The 24,501-nt window shown below is 39.4% G+C and overlaps 1 protein-coding gene across 4 annotated transcripts in view; it reads left to right on the top strand.

Moving 5' to 3' along the window:
* Positions 1 to 24,501, top strand: part of LOC122882907 (kazrin-like) — a 170,705-nt gene that overhangs the window by 143,507 nt on the left and 2,697 nt on the right. For 2 of the 4 annotated variants that reach the window (XM_044210836.1, XM_044210837.1), the window contains 5 exons: positions 9,884 to 10,075; positions 19,578 to 19,714; positions 20,559 to 20,729; positions 22,427 to 22,616; positions 24,080 to 24,216. In XM_044210836.1, the coding sequence (XP_044066771.1) occupies positions 9,884 to 10,075; positions 19,578 to 19,714; positions 20,559 to 20,729; positions 22,427 to 22,616; positions 24,080 to 24,216 (827 nt within the window). Of the gene's footprint in view, positions 1 to 9,883; positions 10,076 to 19,577; positions 19,715 to 20,558; positions 20,730 to 21,233; positions 21,318 to 22,426; positions 22,617 to 24,079; positions 24,217 to 24,501 lie in introns of all 4 variants that reach the window. The other 2 variants (XM_044210835.1, XM_044210834.1) reach the window with 2 other exon arrangements.

Raw genomic sequence — 24,501 nt, 5'->3', positions numbered from 1 at the left:
GTTGTTCCTACAACTTGGATAGGCGACAAGACTTTTGTCAGGGAGTGTATATATATATATATATATATATATACTGTATATACTGTATATAGAGCTTTGTTGGCATGTTTGTGTCTGTGAGCAACAGCAATGCAAGTTCTGGCGAGTGTGGCTATGCTATCTACAGACACGCGAGAGGATTTTAAGCCAACGGACGAAGATCATGGTGGAATGCAGCTGAGCTTACTGCATATCTTTCTCTCTGATCAGTTTTTTGCTCACTGTCGGGCTCTGTTCTAACCCCACTATCGCACAAGTTCAGCCCCCATTACTCCAAGGACCTGAAGCATGAAATAGGCTTGCCAGCATGTGGATGTCAGATTCTGTGATGTTAAAGCATAGACTGCTTGATCGACACTGGCTGAATAGAAGGGAGGGAGTCATGCAGTGAGTGACATCGCCGTCTAAATGCCTTTGATGTGAATTAATGTTGACGGCCTCGAATTATGTGGAATTCTGGTTGTAGTTTGTATAGTGAAAGCATCAAGTCATGCGAGGTGAAATGTCATTAGGGTTGAAACTTGTGATTCATTTATAAAGAAAGCAATTCTTATTGGTTCCAGGTTCTCAACTGTGAGGATTTGCTGCTTTTCTGTGTTTTATATGATCTTCAATTGAACATTTTGGAGTTATGGAAATTATTAGGGCCATTTTCTGATAATACAGGCTAAATGATCCCATACATTCGCTAGCATGCTATAAGCTTCGGTGACATCTTCATAGCCTCCTTTTTATAATCCTCCAACTTCAGAGCAATCATGAGTTTATATGAGGCTAAAGACCATGGGGACTTGAGGCTTGCCTTCCCACTGATGGGTTCATCAATAAATAGCAATTCATCCCTGTATGTGTTATCCTGAATACCAATCTCTCGCCATCACTGTCTCCGTTAATAGAGAGTATTAGACTCTGATTTCTATGATAGAGAGCCCCAAGGCAAGGTGTTTTTTTTTCTTTTTTCCCCGTTTTCATCAGGCGTGAACCTGTCATCTCCTCAGGCGACGCAGGGAGATTGTTCTGCTCATGAGAATTGACTAGCTAATCCAGAGCAAAGCACTCCCAGGCAGAGAAGACACTGCAGGCTGCCTTCATCAGTCACAGCTTAGGCGTTACTACTGTCATGAGCCACTGATGAATTTGCTATCAATGGTCCATAAAGATGAGTGTGTGTGTGTGTGTGTGTGCGAGGCAGAGAAACAGACACACTCTGACTTTTATTAATGACTCCAGCATCTCAACTTCAGATGGAAGGCTCTATGAAATATATTTTTGCAACCTGCCATGAATGACGTGTGCAGGATCTGATGTGAAAGTGTGCACATGGGTTTTCATTTTCACCTTTGCTACCCTTCTGGCAGATTTTGAAAACCATATTTGTACCCATGACGATCACTTCCCACTTAATACTAGAATAATGTTATATTGCTCAAATCACAGGCAACCAATTGCAACCAACTTAAAGGGACCCTAACAGTGTGTTTGCATGTTTCAGTTCCTTATCTACAGTTCATGTATATCTATTCATGCTGACCATTTTCAAATGCATTATATACAGTTTTTGGGGGCACCAATCCAGCCAACTATGGTTTCTATTCATTTCTGTATCATATAAAAACAATCAGCAGATCCCTGAAACTTGCTTGAGTCGTGTAAATGTATCACATTGAGCTTTAAGTTTGCATATATCAATGCTGTTTAATTGCAGATTGATTTGAAAAAGTCAGCACTGCATTACTTCACATTACCTTAAGTAACTTTGACAAGAGTTAAAGCAGACATGATATTCACTGTGATGGATTACATAACTCAAGCAAGTTTCAAGAGTATGCTAATAGCATATTTAGCAATAAAACACAGTCAAATTTCTAAAACACAGCAGAATATTTTGCCAAATGGTAAGTTATAATGGAAAGTATACATGATTTGTAGTAAATGAGCTTAAATCCCTTGTATGGTATTTTAAGGAGGGCATATCTTCAGACAGTGTAAGCAGCAGCCAAAGTTTATATAAAGTTTATTAATGTAACATCATTTGCAATACAGTTTGTTCAGTGGGGTTTTTTTGTCCTGAGGACTAACAGATTCCCTTAGGAATGAAAGGTCAGATAATGGCGGCTGTTTGTATACATGCCTGCAAAGGGCAAACATTAATCAGTATCCCATCATGCATTCAGAAATGTGTGGGGGTATGCACATACATCTGATATACAGTGTGTGTGTGTGTGTATATGTATGTATATATATATATATATATATATATGATTCCAAGCTCTGTCACAAAGACTGTACAAGCAACAGGAAGTGTAGAGAGTCCAAATACCAACTGAACCTGACGACCCCAGCTTGAGATGTGTCATAGATAAACAAATGCATGTAGGGAATGAAAACAGAATATTCCTTTACAGATAAATAAAATTCTAATTATTTATCTGTAATTATCAATTATCTTTAACAATGATAATAAACCTTGCAAGTTTTATAATTAAATACATAATTACAATTCTTTTATCTCACCACTGTAATGAAGCACTTATAAATAGGTGACATTGTACAGGTTCTGAATTTGGCAGGAGATGAAAGCTGAAAAGTGTTCGATGAGCTCCACTGCTGCCTTCTGAGCGTGCTCATCACTGGAGCTTACAAGCAAGTTATTGTCATTGTCTGTTTTTGCCTTTATTTACATTATCTGGTTAAAGAACAATGTTTTAAAAAATCTGCTGGCATGAGCATTCTAAAATCAATAATTTCTGTATTTTAAGTATATTCAAAGGAGTGATGTGAAGGATAAAGCTTTTATCCCAGCGTGGTATCTCTGAATGGGTATTAGAGAGAATCTGTTTGAATGTAATTATTCAAGCAGGGCCACAACAAAAAGTCCAAAACAAATAGGAGGATGTGGGTTAGGCTGTTGCCTTTCGTCATGAAAGCACTTGCAGCTCGCATTCTTGACCCCGACTGCTCTTTCATTCCCTTTTTTATTTAACACATTCTTGATTTGGGTTGTTCTTTGTCCTGTGGCACAATATGCTCTGCATTCAGACTGCGGATAAGGTTTTACTGTACATAGACCCATTCATATTTGCTGGAGAAATGATGTTGGAGCCTAGTCATTAAATATAACATTCTTCATGAGGATGTATGTTTTGAAGGAAACGATTATGTAGCGCTGTAGCTGTATGTATGGTGTCTCAGGATGTGTTGATTTTATCAGATGGGATATTATATTGCTGTAATTGAAGCAATACATACACATAATGTGTCTACATCACAGTTATTACATGAAAGACATATCTTTTCATTTTCTAAAGTAAGTGTGCCTTCTGCATTATGTATACATTGTTAAGTAGTCTGCTTACAGTATGTGCACCCATTTTATAGTATGTATGGTGGAGTAGGGCTCCCTGTCACAGCAGCAGCCATCACTTCTCTATACTGTGGGCCTGTGCTGTATGTCCTCACTCTGCAAGCTGGCTGAATGAGAATTCTGTTGGAACAATAGGCCCGTTAATTGATTTTTGTCTCCAGTAACAGGCAAAAATTGAACCCCACCCTGTCTTTCCCTCCCACTCACTCTGAAGAGGGAGAACCAATCTAAAAATTTCCCACCTCTAGATACTTACTGTCATTCCCTATCAGTTTTCAACCTCCAATCCCGTTCCAGCCAAGTTCAATTTCAGCTGCCTCGTGGCCACTGAACTCTCTCTGGATAGATTGTTGGACATTTTGCAACTTTGGTTTCTGAGTCCTGCTGTTTTTGTAGACGTGGGAGAGGAGGAACTGGAAGAGGGAAGAACAGTACAGGACGAGAGTTTTTGGGAGACACCAAGAGTGACATGGAGAAAGAGACAGACAGAGAGAGGCCATCACATTGACAAGTAATCATCAAAAGGAAGCCCAGAAGAAACATGTGTTACTATGGAATGAGATCTGCTGATTACAATGGCTGAATAGTCTTTGTGGACCCAGAAAAACAGATGATTTCAAGACAAATGGTCAAATCTTAGGGTCCAAAAAGTTTTCACACACAGTAAGAAGCCTTTGTAATTTTTGAAAAAAAAGCTCTATTTTCTCCTCAAATGTTTAATCTTGTTTGTGCACCATTAAATCCAGGAGAAGGGATGACAAATTTTGTGTCCCCAGAGAAGTGCTGATATTTTGGAACTGTTTTATGACCAGTTTCCACCATATCAAAGCTGTTACACAAAGGCTGCAGGATTATTCAGGAAGACAGTTTCAGCCATTTTGCTTAAATCATACAAATAGGAAATGACACTGATCAGATTCATAATTCACTGGTACCAACTGCATGTCAGCTGATGCATGGCCGCTATTATGCAAATGCACACATTTAAGCAGTCATTTACATCAGTGGCCGAGGATGGAGATTTTATTCACTGTTTCGATGAATCATAATAACTAGAGGCGAGCCCGTTTAGGGAATTGGAATGGAATGGAGGCAGAGATGGAGGGAGGGTCAATGAATGCACATATCGAGTCAGAGACAAAGATCTGTCGTCATTAGCCTCAGTTTAATCTCTGTGGTACTTCACAGTCGCATAAGACGTCAGTCAGAGAAACACATTAAGCCCGTACTATTTTAAGAGTATCCCAAGAATGTCACAATTTTGTGTATTTCGGGTATTAGAAACAGAAAATGCAAACACCACTAATGCTTTTACTAGCAAACTGCTAATGCTTCAGTCATTAGAGACTTGAAATTGTCTTAAAACTGAGTTTTGTACATTTGCTTTTACATTTTTAGCAAATGCTGCAATACAAGACCTTTATTGATGTATTTGTTCTCTTTATTAATTGTCTTTACCTTATCATGGTGTATTTGCTTAATTTTATTGTGACTAGTTTTATCTAATTTTATTGTATCTTTCTTTTTATAGTGCCTTTTTAGTATTGTGTATCAAATAGGAAGACAGGAAAGGAAAAGTGTTTTGTATTAGTGTTATGTTTGTCTGCAGAATTAAAGTAAACTCAAGAGAGGTTGAGTACTTTTCAGATACACTGCTGCCAAATCAGGTTATGTCAGTGTGTGAATCTGGTGAGTATTGTTAAAAGATTATTCTGGTTTATGACAACATGATTCTTATTTTTGTAGGTTTGGCTATTATTCCTATTGGTGCATTAATAATAACATTGAAGTTAATTGTTGAGATCTAGGAGAACTGTCAGAGGAGCCAGATAATTCCCTGATTCAACTTTGACCCACTGCACCGTAGTAGTTTGCGCTCACAGTTTTCCTGTGAAGAAAGGGATTATGACAGACATATTGGCTGCACTCACTGTTAGTTTCACCTCCAGATGAAATGGTTCAGATAATCTGGTTAAACTGTTGGCTTTTCTGATCTTTTGACTGCTTGTGTTTCTTGCCCTGTATGACTTTGTTTTAGCAATATACCGTGTTCCCAGTGTTCCCAGATCTCAGCAATTACCTCAAGGAGTACAATGTTATCATAATCAATGGAGATAATGGCCAAAACTGCAATAAAGAAATAAAAATAAAACACAAACTGTAATACGGGGTATGTCCAGCATTATTTAAATTTTTAACTATATGCTACACTGTGTGTCAGACTAATGTATGCCTCTGTCAGCCAGTGGGGAACAGGTGGTGTTGAAGGCTGAGCTAACAGCAGAGAGGAAGCAAACATCCAAACCTGTTACATCCTCTCTTCCCTACCAGTACTGAGGTTGTGATGGCAACAGACTCACACCACTGCAAACTAAAACACAACCCTGTTTTTGTCCATCTTTCTTTGTGCTCACAGTCCTACACACTGACAGAAACATCTCTTTTTAGATTTGTCATCTCTTTTTTACTGTTTGGTTAGAGACATAATTAAGGCCAGAAGTTTTTTGTTGACAGCTGAGCAGGAGTGCAGCTAAAAACAGCAGCCTTGGTTGAGATGTGTAACATTTGACTGTGGTTGCTGTGGTGACATGATTTCATGAACACAGTCTGAAAAACCTGGAAACCTATTCATATTCTTTTCTTCTCAGGGTTACGTTCTTTTGGACAATTTACATTAAACCTTTGTGTAAAATATTACCCAAGGACTGTGTTTAATATTATTAATTCTAGCTATTTATTTTGCCAATACATACTGCATCTGTCATATTTTATGCTTTTGTCTGGGCTTTTGCAGTGAAGTTGTTGTGATGCTTCATTCTTCTAGACCTCCAATAAATCCATCAATAAAAACACATGTTAATTTTTATACATGTGCATTTTGAGTTGTTTTCCAATGGTGTTATCTCCACCAGATGTGTTACACAAGTCATTTCATGGACTTAAATCCAAAGAAAATCAGAGACACTTGATGGATGCTGTTTGCAAAAATTGCACGCTATCATATACAATTAGCAAGAATCTGTTTGTTTATTTGCACAATATAAAAAAAATCTGTTTAGTAAATATGTTTAGTTTGGACTGTGAACAGTAAACAGACAGCTACCACTAGGCAGATAATTTGCCATGCTCCCTATCTGTTACCCTGAAGAAATGTTTTTTTTTATTTGTTTTGTGATGTCCCACTGTGATAAACAGTAGGATGTGCTAAATTACACCTTTTGTAGTTTGCAATAACAAGTGAAGTTTCCTCTCTTTGTTGCAGCAGTTAAATACATTTTTATACAATTATGTTTGGTTCATTATCTATCTTTCTATAGTGATCAATCTCACAGCTGGTTAAACTGTTTTTTATGGTGAAGTTGTGGTTATTATAAGTAACTGTGGTAGGTAACGATGTGGATAAGCTTAAATTAAATTAAACTCTGTTTTTAAAGGTGCTACATAAATAAATATAAAGTTATTATATTAAAATCAAGACAAACCCAGCCAGAAGCATGTAGTGGTGTTGTATGCAGTGTTTTTTAAAATCAATGTCTCCCCAGTTTTCAAAGAAGCAACTTAATTCTATAAGGGAGTGAGTGTCATATTAACCATAATTATTCGCCAGTATTTTTGGGTTGGCTATTAAGGATACATTTTCAGTGTCCCTGTCCCTTATTTATGACTCCCTATTTTTCTCCCTTTGCCCAACCAATACATGCAAACTTAATGAATAAGTAATCAAAGAAAGTCTGTGACTATTATGGGATATTTAAACACCAATGACCTGTATCTTGCGGTTGGTTGTTTCCAGAACAGGCCAGCTCTTTGATTTGCCAATAAGGGTGTTGCTGCTTGAGTTGCTCTGTAAAATGTGGTTCTATTATCGGGTCCATTTAGTACACCTCTGTGTAATGACACTCCACTAGCCGACGTTTTTCTCTCGACCCTTCTCCTAATAACCTCTTTTACATTTCATTTTCGTTATTTAGTGGGCAGCCCTGATCCTCAGCCACTGACATTTAGTCAGTGAGCACAAATTAAAGGACTCAAAAGCCCTGGGAAACAGGTGCACGTCATTCAAGCAGTGAACTCGTCTTAAAGGTTAATTTTAGTTTCAGAGGAGGACAGGTGAGAGCTAAAGTGATCCATGTGGTGCTAAAATGTATTAGAGCAAGGCTGCATACACTACATACTGTATCCTTCATTGTAGTTTGTCGCAGTTTGTTGTGGTGTTGAACGGTCTCTAGATTCCTTGTGTAATATATCAATCACAGCTGTGGGTGCAGGAGGGGAAGATGGTAGTATAACACCAGGTCTGCTATAAGAGGAGTCAGAAATGAACTGTTAGTGTCATGGCAGAACCACAGGATTAAAGATACATGTGTCACTCACATATAGGTGTCAGTCAACAACATACAGCAACAATGATTGTGTCACCGGTGACACATTGAGGGAATAGACAGAAAACCATGAACACATGTACAATATAGTGAGTTCATTGCAATGTCCCTGCAGCAAATTCTGCCTTTGTGAAGCTTATCATGTACGCTTCAGGTGTTGGTTCAACGCTATAGCAATATTTTAGGTCATTGTTTGTGGTATTGTCGTCATGGGAATTATCTTGTAAGTATTTTGTACATTTACGTATATGTTCTGTTGACTGACTAACTGAGACTTAAAAAGTGACCACAAATCAGAAATCCTAACTGTGTTTGATCAAAATTTCCATTTTTCTTTCTACTTAAAGTCTTGCTTAATTAATTAATTAACAAACAAAATCAATTAACACAATCATCTTTTCGGATTACTGTTCAGAGTTCCTATGCAGAGATTGTTTCCAGCATGGTCTGTCCAATTTTGTGACACTAGAGGTTCAGCTTTCAGATGGCCCACTGTACAACCAGTACTACTGTCAACCAGTTTCTGTTATCACAGCTGTCAATTTTTTTGGCAAAATCTATCAAAATACAGTATGTGACAATGACAGAAACATTTACAGTGGCAATATAGATGAAATTCCTGCTCAGGTCATAGAATCTGAAGGGCACAGATTTTGCACTCCAGTCTGTACTGATAAAACCTTAGTTGTCATATGCACAGTTAACTATTTGCTCTATACAAAAGCATTTTTAGTTTACCGTCCTCTGTGAGATATGAAATAACAATTATTGCTAATTTTAAGTGGAGAATAGCCAAATGTTCTGTGCAAATGTCAAGTTGCTTAATATTTTCTAAATTATCAGTTACAGAGTTCTTAATCACACTGATGCTATGGTGTAATAATGGTGAAAGACACCACGAGTATTAAATGGGCAATATGGGCAAATTTACTGTATGAGAGGATTATTTCCACTGATGCTCTGCAGAATGCAAAGCATTTGCTGTTTTGCTGAATCCTAGCTCTGTATGTTGCTCCTTACTGTACATTTTCACACTTCATAATAATCATCCTACTCTTTATTAAAAAGCTAAAGTGCAATCTGTCTTCTGTCTTGAATTGTCTATTCCTCTGACAGTATTTTGTCATATTCTATAGTCTAATAGTCTCCTATTCTCAGTTCTCCCATTCATCTCTGATTGATTTTAGTTTTTCAGACAGTAATATTGGAGCTCGGATGTGAGAGTATGAAGTGATTTATGCAAGGCACTTGATAGTGAAGCCATGTGAGATAGGGCTGAGCAGTTTTCCTCGCCCCCCTGCCCCCCACCCCCTGCCCTCAGGATGCATGAAATTGAGCAGAATGACTCTACTCATCCTTATATAAATTACTCTCCATATGCTCCACCTAGACAAGCACATTCAGTATGCCAAAAAGACATATATTTAGATGAAATATTTCTTTTTTGAGGTTTGATGTGAGATGTGTGACATTTGTCTGTTGTGGCTTGTTTAAAGGCGAGTGAAGTCCTCTCTCTGCTGCTGATACTTTTCAAATTGTGAGGAAAAATCTATTTCTCTCTGCCGCTGTTTTCATTTTATTGTTTGCCTCTTTGTGACAACGTCAGGGAGGAGCTCTTTAAAGCACCAGCCACTGAATGTTAAATGGATACACCACTCTCCTTTTCTCATTATTCCACCCAACACAGAGCAGGTTCAACAGGCAGCTGCAAAGACAAATTTCATTATAATATCAATGTCTTGTCTCTTCTACTGGACCCAACCTACCCCTGTAATGCTCATTACCGACAGTACTTTGGCACCGCAGTTATCTCAATTACAAATGAAACCATAACCTTCAATGGTGATGTTAAATCGATTTTGTATTTCAAACCATTTCTGCAGTCATGTAGCTATTCAAAGCTAACGCACCTCTGTGAGATTGGATTCCAGTACGCATATGACCCTTCTCTAGCTTCCGGAATTAGATTTTTACTTTGGCTTAAAAACTAATTCACTGTCCTGCAATATCAACACCACACACATTTCTAACAGGAATATATTGGGCCATGTTTTGGTGTCAGCTTGCTAAAGCTCCCTTTTCTCTCTGTGTGTTGTAGTCCTGCTGCGTGAGGAGGTGGCCCAGCTCCAGGAGGAGGTGCACCTGCTGCGGCAGATGAAGGACATGTTGAGTAAGGACCTGGAGGAGACCCAGGGAGGCTGCTCGGCCGACGTGCTCTCTGCCACCGAGCTCCGCGTGCAGCTGGCCCAGAAGGAGCAGGAGCTGGACCGAGCCAAGGAGGCTCTGCAAGGTGAGGATCTCGCCAGTAAACAAGAAGCTGTGTGTGTTATTTAAAACACTAACATCATTGTTATTATAAAATATGGACAACGAAGCTGCAAGAGATAGAAGGCCAAGTGTATTAGTGGATAATATTAACAGTTTGGCTCTTTTTCAATGGTTTCTGAATTATAAATTAAATTAGAATTCATTTTAATTATGTATTTGAAGTAGTTCTAGAGCATCTTGATGGCCTAGTGATCGAAGACCTGTGGCATATTACCGCAACGTCCCTGGTTTGATTCTCTCTCTACATTTGTTGTCTAGCTTTACTTTCAACAGTCAAATAAAGGCAAAATTGGGACAATTCGTGTAGATCAACACAAAAAAGAGAAGTCCGTTTATGAGCCTCGGAAATTTATTTTCATCTGTTGTCCCTGGCTAGATGTCAAAATGGCACCCTAAAAACAGAATAAAACAACATTGATTATAAAGTTAACATGTGCAAAAGAGCCTATTAACAAACATGCACAGGACAGTTCAGTACACACACAGCAAGAAATTATTCAACAGTAAAACATATGGTCGTTCAATTCACACACTGAGCAAGGATAAATGATATCCACCTAAATTTAGAAAGCCTGAATTTGATGAACACAACAAAAGTAGGTGCCCTGTGAAAATTGGAAGTATGCAAAGCAGAGTGAAGTTGCAGCAATTCTCACGTCCTGCTCAAAACATTCAGAATCTTTTTGCTCCCAGCTGCTTTAGATTTTCTGTTTGCCACTCCCCATTCATGCTGAGAGAAAACCCGCTGCATTTTACTCCATAAGGCTTGACACCAGTGCATTTTTTCATGTCACCATAATGTTAACATGAGTGTCTGTAACAATGTGGTTAATGCTGCTCATTAGCTGCATTATGGTCCATTAGCATGTGTTCTGCTCGAGAGATAGAGTGGTATCTTGGGGTGAGAGAGGACCCTGATGCTTTGACTTTTTAAAACAGCCGCTCCATGCAGGCAAATCTCACCACTCCGTTCCCACTCTGCACCACCCACGCACCCTAATGTACATACAGCACAATGTACTGTAGAAGCTTCGCTGTATCATCAGAACAATGCTGGATTCTGAGTTTAAAGATGAAAGAAGATGGGATTTAAAAAAATCTAAATATTAACATTAGCTTCACCTAAACCTTTCAGCTCAATGTTTTATTACACTTTTATGTGTATATTAGAATTTCCACCTTAAAATCTCTTCTTATAAATTACCAGAGCTGTAGACTTCACAAAAATAAGGACTAAAGATGCAATGCATTGAAAGTACATTGTCTCAATGATGTAGAGAAAAACACTATTAACAGATAAATGAAAGATAAATGCATAATTTCAATGGTCATTCAGCATTCAGACTTGCGTCTTGACTTGCAATTTTCATATGACGATTAATTACTTGACTTGAACTCTCTATTGACTCGACCTGTACTTGCCCCACAATAATTACAAACAGCTCTGTGAATTAATAATGTCTTTTGTGTTTACACGCTGCCTTTTTTCATGTTGGAAATTAGTGCTTTTCTGGTGGTGCTGATTAGAATAAGGTGTGAAATATGTATGTTTCATTCTTTGGCACAGCTAGGACAAACATGTTGAGCAATAGTTTAATGGAAAAGGTATTGTCTTAGCTGCTATAAAAGATTTGTTTTAAAGTTCAAATGCAGGTTGAATATTATTACATACAGTCCTTCTGACTACAGGTTACCACAAAAATTTCATTAGCAAAAGAGAACACGTTGGCGAGTGCCTCAACACTCAATAATTATCCTTTCAGAACTGATGAAGTACCAATGTATAGTACAGATTCCTCTCTGTTAATGACCAATAACCACAGTATTTGGTACTCTGTATCTGTTTTATGCATGAGTGTACTGTAAACGAAATGGGAATTCACTAACATATTGCCTTCATAGAGACTTTGCACAGGGTAAAGTAATGAACACATTCTGCAAGGCAGTGCACAGTAGATTGCAGGGCATCAAGCAGAGATGTCATCAGCGTGGCAGTGAATCATTCTTTTCAAAGAATTATCGCCCATGGAATGAGGCAGAGCACAAAACCACCATTTGGTATCAGACAAACACATGACATGCTGTCAGGGGATTTTGTTGCTGCGACATTTCACTTGACACTTGCAGCCTATGCTTTTTGGAAGAATTGAACAAAAACAAAATGGGCTGGGGCAGAGTACAATAGAGCACACATCAAATAAATACTTATCTTCTCTTCAGCTGGATGTTTGGCTGTCTGAACAGAGTGCACACAGGCTCATATAGTCATTTGTATGTCTCAGGCCTGTTAATGAAGGCCAAAGCCTACCAAGCCCAGCAGGCACTGACAGTAATCAGCAGCTAATGAAAGCTTTATAAAGGGGGACTTTGGTTGGCTTACAAGGTCCAGAAACGTTAAGCAGGGTGGATCTGGTCTTCAATTAAGATGGGGTTGTGTGGGAGGACAACAGGAAATTGGCTGTTGTCATATTCAAGTTTAGTTCTATTGGAGTAGGTTCAAAAAAGACTGTGACTGTGAACTTGATTGAGAAGACATCCCTGTTGCTATTTTTTTAAATTGTTTTTGCTCTTAAAGTTAATTTTATATAAGCAATAGAGCAGAAGTTAATGTTCAAGTAGAGATTTTGGCCAGAGTGACCCGTGGAAAAAAAAAATATTTGCAGTCAGTGGTGAAAGCAGCAAGTTTTTTGAATAATTTATATTTTTTATTGTTATTTTCCACATGACCTGGCCTGTACAGTGGTAGCTGGTTCCCAGCTCTTTTGTTAGTCCACGGTTGTCACACTCCATCTTCATACACTGACACTGTGGCTTGCTCAGACTCCAAGGATACTATTTTTTAAGACAGCTATAAAAGGCCAGCAACAGTATTAGCTATCTTTTTGCTCTTATACCATTTGCATGTGGTGGGTAGCCAGTGAATTTTGGCTTTGTCCTCAGCAATATTTACAGTTTACTTTAACTCCTCCATACAATTGGCTAATTACTGATTAAAGTGGTTGTGATTGTTTTTAGGAAAATCCCCTCTGATTCTCTTTGGAAGAGGGTTCAGATGCTGTTTAACAATTCAACAAGCGCTTCATTTGAAGCATACTGAGGCCTTTAGTATATCTCATTTACTTGTGAGTTTGATACATTTGTTTACTCGTGTGAAAGAGAACATTTGCTCATTCATGAAATTACATTTTGGTTTTATTGCCTTACACAAATTTGGATGAATATTAAATTACTATTACAGGGCATTTTTTTTGCAATAAATTACTTGGCCTTTTGGTATCATGATTATATTCAGTAGTCCTAGATTCAGCGCATATACAGGTTTGCATTATTAGGTGTTAGGTAAACTTGTTGACGTCTAATGGTGGGCTTGTTCTCAGGACCACATCAGCTGTGGTTGCTGACCCAGCTCAAGTCTTGTTTATACTGGATCACTCCTGGAGAAAGAGATACCTGGTTACGTATATTTCTAATGTTCTTAAAGCGCTCAACATTCTTTGTCTGGTTACTTTTCGTTGAAGTGTTTGTAATATAGCAAAAAAAAAAAAAAAAAGACTTATTAGTTGTTGGAGTTGAAAGTAGTTGGGGTTTAAAGTGAAAAAAAACAGGCCAAATGTTCTTGAGAATACATCATTAACTACAGCAATTTCCGTATGCTGCCAATTGATTGGAAGCAAGACGTCGACTATTTGATTTCTCCCAGTTTTCACAAGGCTGGCATATTGTGAACATCCCACCAGATGCTCTGGCAAAGTGTTTTCCACGAAGAATTAGAGCAATGTTTGGAGAACTTAAGTGCCCTGGGGGGTTTCATTGAAGTGCTACCAACAATTATTGTGAAGCAGAGTAGCTTTGTGTTTTTTAGTTTTTATTTATTTATTTATTTTCCTGTGGTTCTGCTTTGGATTAAAATGCAAAAGGCTGGAATGAACCAAATGCATCATTCCACTGCCACTTGAGATAATACCTGTTTACTTTGGGAAAGGTTCACAGAAACTGTGTTGCCACTCCTACCTCAGTTCAGATGGTTTGCGGCTGAATTACATGCAGATTTTCTGGTGCCTATGAATACAAAATGGAGAACGCAGAGAGGAACACTACTTTTCAGTCTGTTTTCTCTCCAGTTATTCTTCATTTTCTCCCTTGCTGTCTCTTCCTGCGTCTCCCCCCACTGCTTTTGTTTGGTGTGATGCCCACACCGTTTCAATGTTAAGGCCTGAGCTCACTCCCACTGTGTGCCAGACATTAGCCTGTGAGCACTATAATTGTAATCGTGGGTAATTGCCAACCTCTCACAATTGCAGGTTTTGTTATGAGGCCCGTGGGCACTCGAGCCAACCCAATAGCTGCTGCTTGGAGTCATTTCATCCCCCCTACCTTAAAGTACACAAATGACAATGAACTGAAACTGGTAGGCAATCTCCAAGCCTAAAGTGAAGGTACAATGAGAAAATAAACCATTTGGCTAATGCAGTTGGACTGTCGAATTTATAGGTTATCCGACTCTTATTTGGACTTTTTCATCAAAGTTGTGTTTAATGAATTTTCAAAGTGAAGCTGGCCCTCCTTGCTGTTTTTAATTAGCTATTTCCGCTTTGGCTAATTACTATCACCGAGGGACTCCCAGTCAATCCAGAGCTCAGTTGAATGCGTAGAAAGCTATGTATCATCAAAGCACAGTCTGCCTGCTCTGTTTAGTGTCATTTCACGCTACACCGTACTCAGAAAGCAGCTCTGTCCTTGACTGCAAGGCCTCTTCCTTCACTAGCCGTTTAAACACCAATACACACATATACACACACACAGGCACACACACACAGTGCCGCCAAATCTCATCAGGCTACTTGACCTGATAACATTAAAGTAATTGCAGTGGTTTTAGCGATGTATTTTATTTTTAACCAAATTAAGGATTAAAAAAAAAAGAGTAATTGAATTTTGGAAACCAGGGAAAAACATTGTGGGCTGATGTGTTTTTGCAAATCTTTTGTGATTGATTTCCTCAACGCTGGCAGCAGCTTCATCATAACAGGTAATGAGGACAGTTTTGCTCTTCAATTTGCACCTCAATCTATTCAAATTGGATGGTCTCGAGTGAGAACACGTTTTTGGATCAAAGTGGCCCCTAGTGGTAATCAAGTGTACCTCAGTTAGACATTGTGTAGTACCATTGTATCAGAATCTATGTCGCAGCTGACCTACTCTTTTTGCACTTTGGCTGTTACAGTGGTGTTTCATAGCTTGCATCTGAACAATTAGTCTCAGCCTTTTACAGCGCTTGTTAATTTTGTTTTGGATCCAGTGCAGACAGAGAGGTGAGTAATGAGGTGCTGTTATAGGATCAAAGTATGATTCTGCCCTTGATTCCCTGATGTGTCAGTTCTGCTGTTTAAATAGCTTGTACACACACTCTCATTCACACACAGATACCCCCGATCACCTATTAGTGAGCAATGCTTGATCTATATTTAATGGTAACTTATAAGTGGTGTATAAACTAAATGTCATTGCTGGGGTTTGTAAATCCATGATAAAACATTAATTAACTTTAATTAACATGTTGGAATATCACCATGTCTGCAAACAAGTCTGATAGTAGAACCATGACCTGCTATACAGTAAATTGTTAAATGTATTGTTAAATAGTACCAATGCAGATATCAATGTCATAGAACCCATGAGTTTGTTTTTACTGAGGAAGTGAGGAGGCGAGCACACTGTGCAGCTCTGAGGCTCCTACTTCATTATTCAGCTGACAGATTTAAAATCCCAGACCGTGAACACTGGACTCCCTCCAATGAGCCGATGTCTCTTTTGTTCTCTCCCCAAATAATTATGTTAAGAGCCGACTAAAAGCCTGTCCCTTCTCTTTAGGACTGAAGTTATATGGAGTAGTGTCCAAGTGGAGTGATTTCATTCATTAATGTGAAGAACATCATTTTCTGGGCGTTGATAAGTGAGTCTATACAGAGTATTCGGCCTTATAACATGTAATATATTCATGTAATGTTTTAAAGTGATAGTTCACCAAAAGTCTATCCTTTGAGTATCAAACAGTGACCCCCTGTAGGCTTGAAAGGTAGCTGTAAACAGTTTGTAGTTTGCTTCTTCACAAACAACTGCAGCTCTGGTCAGCTTGAATTCATGTCACTTACAAAAGCGATTCCTGTGGTGACATGTTTTCACAGCAAGTATCAAAACATAATCGACCAAAAACCAATCCTCTGCTGTCCATACATGCTCAGGGAGGGGAGGGCAATCACAAAACAGTGACTGGGACATACCCTACCCCTACTACTACTACTAAGAGGAAGCAGAACGGCAAATAGTACACTCACATCACCGAAAAAAATGTAGATAAAAAACAAAATCAGAACACAAATATGACTCAATTAGTAACCAGCTTGTCATCTTCCCTTGTTCCCTATCCTTTGCTATCCTGACCACCAAACATCCAATCATTAATTGTTTATCTACATCTACTGTATATGTAGTATATATGTATGTTTCTCTATCTATTTAATCTATAGTTCAACATTTCCGGAAATTTGCTTGTTCACTTTCTTGCAGAGAGTTAGAGAAGAAGATTGAAACCATTCTCATATCTGTATGCTGAATATGACGCTGTAGCCAGCAGCAGGTTAGCTTAGCTTAGCACAAAGACTGGAAGCAGGGTGAAACAGCTAGCCTGGCTCTGTCTGAAGGTACCAGCAGCTCTAAAGCTCACTGACATGTTATATCTTGTTTCTTTAATCCTTAAAACTTTCTTGGCTGGCCGCAGTAAATTCCTGGAGTCTTGTCATCACCTCACTTTCAGTTAGTTTCCAGTTTTTATGCTAAAGCTAAATTAACAATTTACAATTGCTGACTGTAGCTTCGTATTTACCGTACAAACATGTCAGAGGAAAAGTGTATTTTCCAAAATATCGAAATATTCCTTTAAGTTATTTTTAATACAGGAGTGGCTCCAGCCAGTAGGAACTCCCTGAGTCCAGTGTTCCTGTTTAGTAGCTAATGAGTTGGCCCACTCATTGCAGGCAATCTAAGCCCTCCAGTAGCAAAGCGTCATAGAAGAGCCCAGCAGACAAAGGCTTTTAACCCACTACAGTGGTAGATGCTCACATTAAACTACTTTAAAGCACAAGGGCTTTGGTAGCAGAAGAGCCTTCGTGTGATGAGCTAAAAACCACTTATGCAGATTTTAGAGAATGTGTCAAGAGAGTGTTATACAGGCAGGTGTTTTTGTTTTTAACATTGGACAGTGTGAACAGTGGCTTGGACTTCTGATGGTGAATGTTTGTTTTGTATGAGTCTTGATCTGCTCTTTTTCTTATGCAGCCTGGAGTAGCATTTAGTATCTGAATTTGCATGCAGGCACACACAGTTTTGCACAAAGACAACCACTGATGCACATTTTAGACATAGAGGAATGCTAGATATAATCAAAAAGATACACAAATACTCAAAATACACAAAATGTATTCATACAATACATGGCAAGAAAGAAGATAGGTGCTTGCACAGATATAATTTCTCAATGAAAAGACTATTAAATTGAAGCCTCTTCAATAGCTTCCTCTCCATGTCTTACTCCTCCTCCAGCTCAACACACGTTAGCTTCAGCTCTGTATGGTTCCCAGGTGGTTCCCTCTTGTTTCATCGGGTAATAAATCTTGAAGGCTTGGACCGAGTCACAGAGTATGTTAATCATTAATATGGCTGTCAGCAGACGGAGACATGCTAGTGCTTCCCCATCTCACCTACGCTCTTTAGTGTAAAGTAACTACAATGAGCCCCAGGACTGTCTTAGTTGATTAAAACTGTTTATAAATAGGTTATAAATGGTAAGTAACAGTGCTAACATGATTTGCGAATGTGAAAAGACCCTTTTACTAAGAGTCACAGGGAGTGCTTTCTTGTATCTGACACCAGGAGGGTTGGTGTTGCCAAACGGTCACAGGTGCAGGATGTGAGGCAGCAGCAGCGTTTTTGGCTCATCTCAAAGACGGCTTTGATTTCACTTCCTAAGGCAGGTGCTGGGAGGTTTCCTGTTTCTCTTGGCCAATGAGGAATGTTTCTTGTCTTCATTTGCCGGCTAGTCTGGATTGAATATCCCTTTTGCTTGGGGATTCCACCTCTGCAGAACGGGTGAACAGGAGAGATATCAAAGGGTGACAGGAGAAAAATGAAAGAGAGGAAACGAGAGGGTGAATCTGTCCTTGTAAAACTGCACTTCCATTCCACTTGCCTGAGCATGGTCCCCAGACGCAACTTGTGAATGTCAAGCAATTAACAAGTCTGTGATATTAGTTAATTAATGACACACAGCTGGCTCAGAGGGGAAAAAGAGAGGGAAGAAAAAGAAAGGTGAACACATGATAACAAGCATCAAGAAGAAAACAGAACAGTCAGCGCTGCTGTGCTGTCAGGAAATGGATGTCAAAGTGACAAAGATAAAGGTGGACACACACAGTGAGAATACATAAAATGTAAATAAAGCATATATTCTCAGTTAGAAAAGATAGCTGGAGGGAAACTCAGCTTTAAAACAGCCTTGCATGAAGAGGGAGAGAAAATCGAGAGAAAGCAGTAGAAGAGGCAGATGCAAAGGAGAGAAAAAGAATATGTTGTCTTTGAGAAATTCAGAGCTTCTCTGAATAACCACACCGAAACATATTCTTTATCATGATGCGTGGGTGAGGTGCCAGAGGATTAGAGAGAGTGTGTGACAGAGAGATAGATGAAAAGAGAGACCCAGCCTCTAGCACATCCAGCAGCAGAGAGGAGATTGACAGGAGGGTTCATGTGTGATTCACCCCTTCACCAACACGCAGTCACACCACATTAGACCAGCAACAGCAGGTGTAATATAATGTTTTTACTTAAAATGGCTCATATCTGAAAGTGCTTAATAACTCCATATAGAAACTGCTGCAATCTGGACTTGTGGACAACACATAATGAAGAAATAGTGTACATGAATCACTTCAAAGCATATTAGCAGACCAGGTCTGTATACGTGACCCCTTTAAAGTAATTTAAAGTCTTTTTATTTACATTTATGTCTGAATTGATTGATTTGAATGTTTTAACAAAAACAAAGAAGGGAAGGCAGCATTTATTGTTGATCATTTGCTCTGTGACAATACAGTAGACATATGCATACAGTAACATGTTGTCTTTCTCTCAATTATGGTGTAAACAGCTCTGTTCAAAACACAAGGTTAGTATTTTTCAAGGTTTCATTTATATGATTTAAGCCACCACCAATAAGTTACCTAACATATTGTTATTTTCTCCTTTACATGTAAATGTATGCTTTTTCACACACAACAAATGCATTGTTGCTGGCATACATGCACACACACCAACACACGCACAACCAAATGTTGCTAGGTCTCTGATGCTAACTAACAACCCCTCTCTCTCTCTCTCTCTCTTTCTCTCTCTCTCATCCTTCCTTGCAGCCATGAAGTCAGACCGTAAGCGCCTGAAGGCGGAGAAAGCTGACCTGGTGAACCAGATGCAGCAGCTTTATGCCACACTGGAGAGCCGTGAGGAGCAGCTCCGCGACTTCATACGCAACTATGAGCAGCACAGAAAAGTATGGCACCCATGTTCTGACCAAGTATAGTGACACAGAAGTGCATGCACAAAACATCCATAAAAAGGGTCTCTTCTTTTGTAGGTGTGTTGGTTGAATGCACACAAAAAGTCCTGCAAACACAGTCTATGTCCAAGCAACAAACAACCAAAGAAAATTAGGTTTTATTCTGAACTGGTTTTGTAAATGTTGTTTTTCTGAATGAATCTCTAAAACAAAATGTGTGTGCATGCTGTGGATAGGAATATTTTATGGATATGTGTACATGTACTAATCTACTCAAGTGTAAAGACAAATGACCAGATTGTTACTCTCTGCATATGTAACTTTAGTGACTGTGGGGATTTACATTATTACCAATCAGAAGTTTCTCTTGGCATTAAGATTAGATTCAGGTTCAGGTATGTGTATTGCTCTTGTATTATATGCTGTCATTTCCATGCACAGACAGCAAAAGAACATGTAGTATCTGTGATGTTACAAAAACGTAACACAGCAGAGATGACATTAAGGCTTAAACAGTGCCTTTGCTTGACTAACAGGTAACGCAACCTACTTAAACATAGATTTAAGTAGGCTGCGTTACCTAGTCAAGCAAAGGCACTTAATGTCATCTCGGGCAAAACTATAATTTCAAAATCACTGACAAGACAACACAGGAAGTAGTGAATAGCAATAAGATATCTAGCATTAGCATTCTAGCTTTTTCTAGAAAAAAATATTGCCCTGACTGATTTGAAATTTGGTTCAGTGCCATTATTTAGCAGGTTTGAGTCATTCAGTTTATTTTTCAAAGGTATGCTTGATATGTGAACCAATCCATCAGGATCTCTGTGTCTACTAGGAGAGCGAGGATGCGGTGAAGGCACTGGCCAAAGAGAAGGACCTGCTAGAGAGAGAGAAGTGGGACCTGCGGCGGCAGACCAAGGAGGCCACGGAGCACACGGGGATGCTGCGCTCCCAGCTCGACCTCAAGGAGAACCGCATCAAGGAGCTGGAGGCTGAACTGGCCATGGTGAGACAGAAAGAATGACAGGGGGGTAACTAGACTAACAGACAGCTAGGCAGGTGGAGAGACAGACTCTCTTTAATGCTTTTAAAAAAACCTTTTATCTTTCTTTGCCATTGTAAAACTTTATTATATCCATGTTTAGTATGCATCTTTGTGTATAATTAATAACTTAAAATTGTTTTGTTTTTTTATGTGTGAAATACAGTCACCAATAAAAAAGCCAGAATAATGGAAAGAAAGGACACTAAATGCATACTGAACTGAACCAAAGTACAGTTATCAAGGCTCAAACACATGCATCACATGTGTTGAAATCACTGCCAAGAGAAAAAGACAAGAAGATATTTACGACAAGCAATAGCAGTACATACAAATAGAAATAAGAAAGCATAAATTAAAAGTTTCATTACTGTCACTATGCACTATTTTGAGTATATTGTATAAAATCAAACACAGAAATCCTTTGAATGTACAGTATAGCCATCCCTCATGTCTCCAACCCCCCAGATGAGTAACTGTGTCAATCAGAGAATGGAGTTCCGGGTGTTTGAGCGGGTTGCGGACAGGGACTACTCTCCTAGGGTCGTGGCGGTAAGATGGGCCCCCAGCTTAAAATTTTTACCTTTCTTGACCTTCCCGCTCCCTGGAAATCACTCCTACTTGTGACCTAATTGTCGTTTTGGAAAGCCCCTCCTCAGCTGCACGTTTTTGACTAACCCTCAGCCGACCCTGCTGATCCCAGTGATCCTAACATCAGTGATCCCACAGATTCCCACTGTGATTTGATCTGAATGTGTTTTAGGTCTAATTAAGTGAAGCAATGCTTGGGGGAAAAATACATAAATATTCTGACAACTAATGATTACTCCAAAGGTTTGTGATTGCATTCTGTTTTGCATGTGAAAGACTATGATTGATAATCGTTTGACCACTGGTAGGTAGAGATGATTGCAATGAATCTGATTGTGCTGGTGTTGATTTGCAGCCTGCCGTCGCTTGGCATGATGATAAGATTCGCTCAGTAACAAGATTTCAAGCATTTAAAAACCACCCACATGTCAAGGCTTATCAGAAAACATACACACAAAGGAGAAAAAACTTTTGACAGACACAGGCAAAATACACAGGCACAAACACATCTCCCAAGGCTCCAGTAGCTCATTGTTGTTTCTGCTAAAAAGTGGTGAATTGTGTTTTGTGTCCAGGCTCTACAGAGCAAATGTATTCATTAAACTTATAGAAAAGCTTCTTTATTTCCAGTTTGTCCATTTTTACACCCCACCAATGCCTAACTTCCACCCCCAAAAGCAAGCAAACAGCAAACACCTCCTCCAGATATTCTGTCCTTTTTTTTTTCCTCTCCTCTGCACTCTCAGTAGTGGTAAAAAGAGATTTCACACAACAGAAGACAAACATGAATACAGCTGTATTTTTCATGAGACAACAACCACATGAGGAACCCAGGAGAGAACTTGCATGTCCGCATGCACTCAGAGACTTGTAGCAGGATTCTGGTGCATAACTCAACATGTACATGTGCGCACACATATGACACACATGTGCATAAATAAAAACAACAATAACAGTGAAAGAAAAAACAATTCAGAAATGGCAAAAAAGTGTAACATTTCTCTCCAGGATTGTTGCTTGTTGTGGGTTTGCTTTCTGGCTGATTGCATCTGTCTGTCTACCTTCTTAAGGCCAAACAGTCACTAGCCACCCTGACCAAGGACGTGCCCAAGCGTCACTCTCTGGCCATGCCCACGGAAACGGTTGTCAACGGCAACAACCAAGAGTGGGTGATGCAGGCTGACCTTCCCCTGACTGCTGCCATCAGACAGAGTCAGCAGACCCTCTATGTCCACACGGGGCATCCCTCTGACAGACAAGGTAGGCCAACATGAGCACACATACCGTAACACCCTCATCCTGTACATGAACTGACTCATACGAGGTGGTTTTGCCATAATTTAACCTCTGCATGCTCATGTAAACCTTCTTCACACACATTCACTCCTGCCATCTGCTCAGTATGACCACATTGTTTGCCACCGATGATGTTCCAGTCATGACATTTCATGCGCAGTGAACATATTTTTGGCTTTACAGCTTCTGTTTGTCTTTGCCGCACACAAATGTTTCCTCTGTATTTGAGAATGGTGGCAGCTGAGGATCAGTTGGATGTACTGTTTCTGTCTGGATAAACGTATTTTGACAAAAAATGAGGAGTAAATCAAATTCATAAATTTTGTCTGTGATGTTGCAGTAACTTAATCCAGGTTCTAAGGGAAACTGTATTTGTAATATTTTTTGAAAATTTCAGCTTTTTTCACCTGACCTTGTAATTTATTTTTTGGGCCCTATTTCTACTTTTCAGGCCCCTCACAAGACTTGCTACTGTAGGTTCCCCATTTAACTCATTTGTGCAGACATATACCACAGACGAAGGAGGAGAAACAACATTCTCTATTACTACTTATGTGAACCATGGCTCACCCGACAGGCAGGCAGTGGCAGCTGAAATGCATTGCAAACTGCAAGCGAAAGCATCAACTGTTATTGACTCCCATTTTAAATTTCTGCAAATAGGGGTCAGTATGTGCTAAATTAGGCAAGCAACATACAAAAGTCAAATAACATACTAATAACAAAAGCTTTATTATTATTGTCATTATTATTAAAAAAATATTCTTATTATGAAATAACTGTATTCTGAAGGTAACATTATAGTTACATAATCTCCCCCCTCAGAATCTGCACTTATATAGTTAAGTATCATCGGCCAACCACATAGAAGCTGTCAGCCTGAGATGTTCATCCAAAACTTCCAAAAACACAAAACTAAATGTATCTAAACTTAAGAGCAAAAACTGGACTACTGGTACTTCCCAGCCTAAAATGAAAGTTCTTCACAAATTAGCCTTGCTTCCACCAGAGTAGGATTGATCTCAAACCTCCTAGAGCTTGTTTTAAAAGGGCAGCCACGTGTTCAAAAGGGTAGCTGACTAATTGGGGACATCTGGAGGAAGAAGCAGACCAAGACAAAAAAACAGGGAAAACGTGTGAACAGTCACGGACCCCCAAATTGCTATGCAATTGGCTGTACTGTATGTATCAGTCTCACCGGTGCACACACACTCGCTCAACCTCTGTGAAGCTGTTTTCACTGTTGCTTAGCAACTGCAGATGATTGCAAATAATTTCAGGCTTTTGGTCAGGGTCTTTTTAAATATATTTTTATTTAAGTAGGGAATTGCTGAGAAGAATCAGATTTTCCCTTTCCACTCATTTTGGTGCCCAAACACACCCCAAAGAAAACAAGCCTTTTCTCTTTTCCCTTTCGTCCCGTTTAGTGGCTGCCGTGCGGGTGAGCCCATGCCACTCGCGTCAGCCCTCCATCATCTCCGACGCCTCGGCAGTGGAGGGAGACCGGTCATCCACACCAAGCGACATCAACTCACCACGCCATCGGACTCACTCCCTCTGCAATGTAAGCGCTGCCCACCACCACACCTTCCCAAGTAATCAACTCGTTTGTAATAGCTGTCCTGCTCCTTGGCCGCTGTCGTTTCCTTCCGCCATCGTTCTGGCTGAAATCATGTTTGCCCTACGCAGTCTGTTGTGTACTCACTCTGCAGCTGTGACTTGAATTTATGTGAAAACTAGCTGTGGTTGTTGAATAAGTGCATGCCTGGCAGCATGTCAAGTGTCACTTCCCCTTTGTGTTGTGATCTTTATCTTTGCTGGTCTTTATCGCCCACTCTGCACCCCTTCA

This window comes from Siniperca chuatsi, linkage group LG10 (genome assembly GCF_020085105.1).
Source record: "Siniperca chuatsi isolate FFG_IHB_CAS linkage group LG10, ASM2008510v1, whole genome shotgun sequence".
Lineage (NCBI taxonomy): Eukaryota > Metazoa > Chordata > Actinopteri > Centrarchiformes > Sinipercidae > Siniperca > Siniperca chuatsi.
This window is presented reverse-complemented; position numbering and strand designations above follow the sequence as displayed.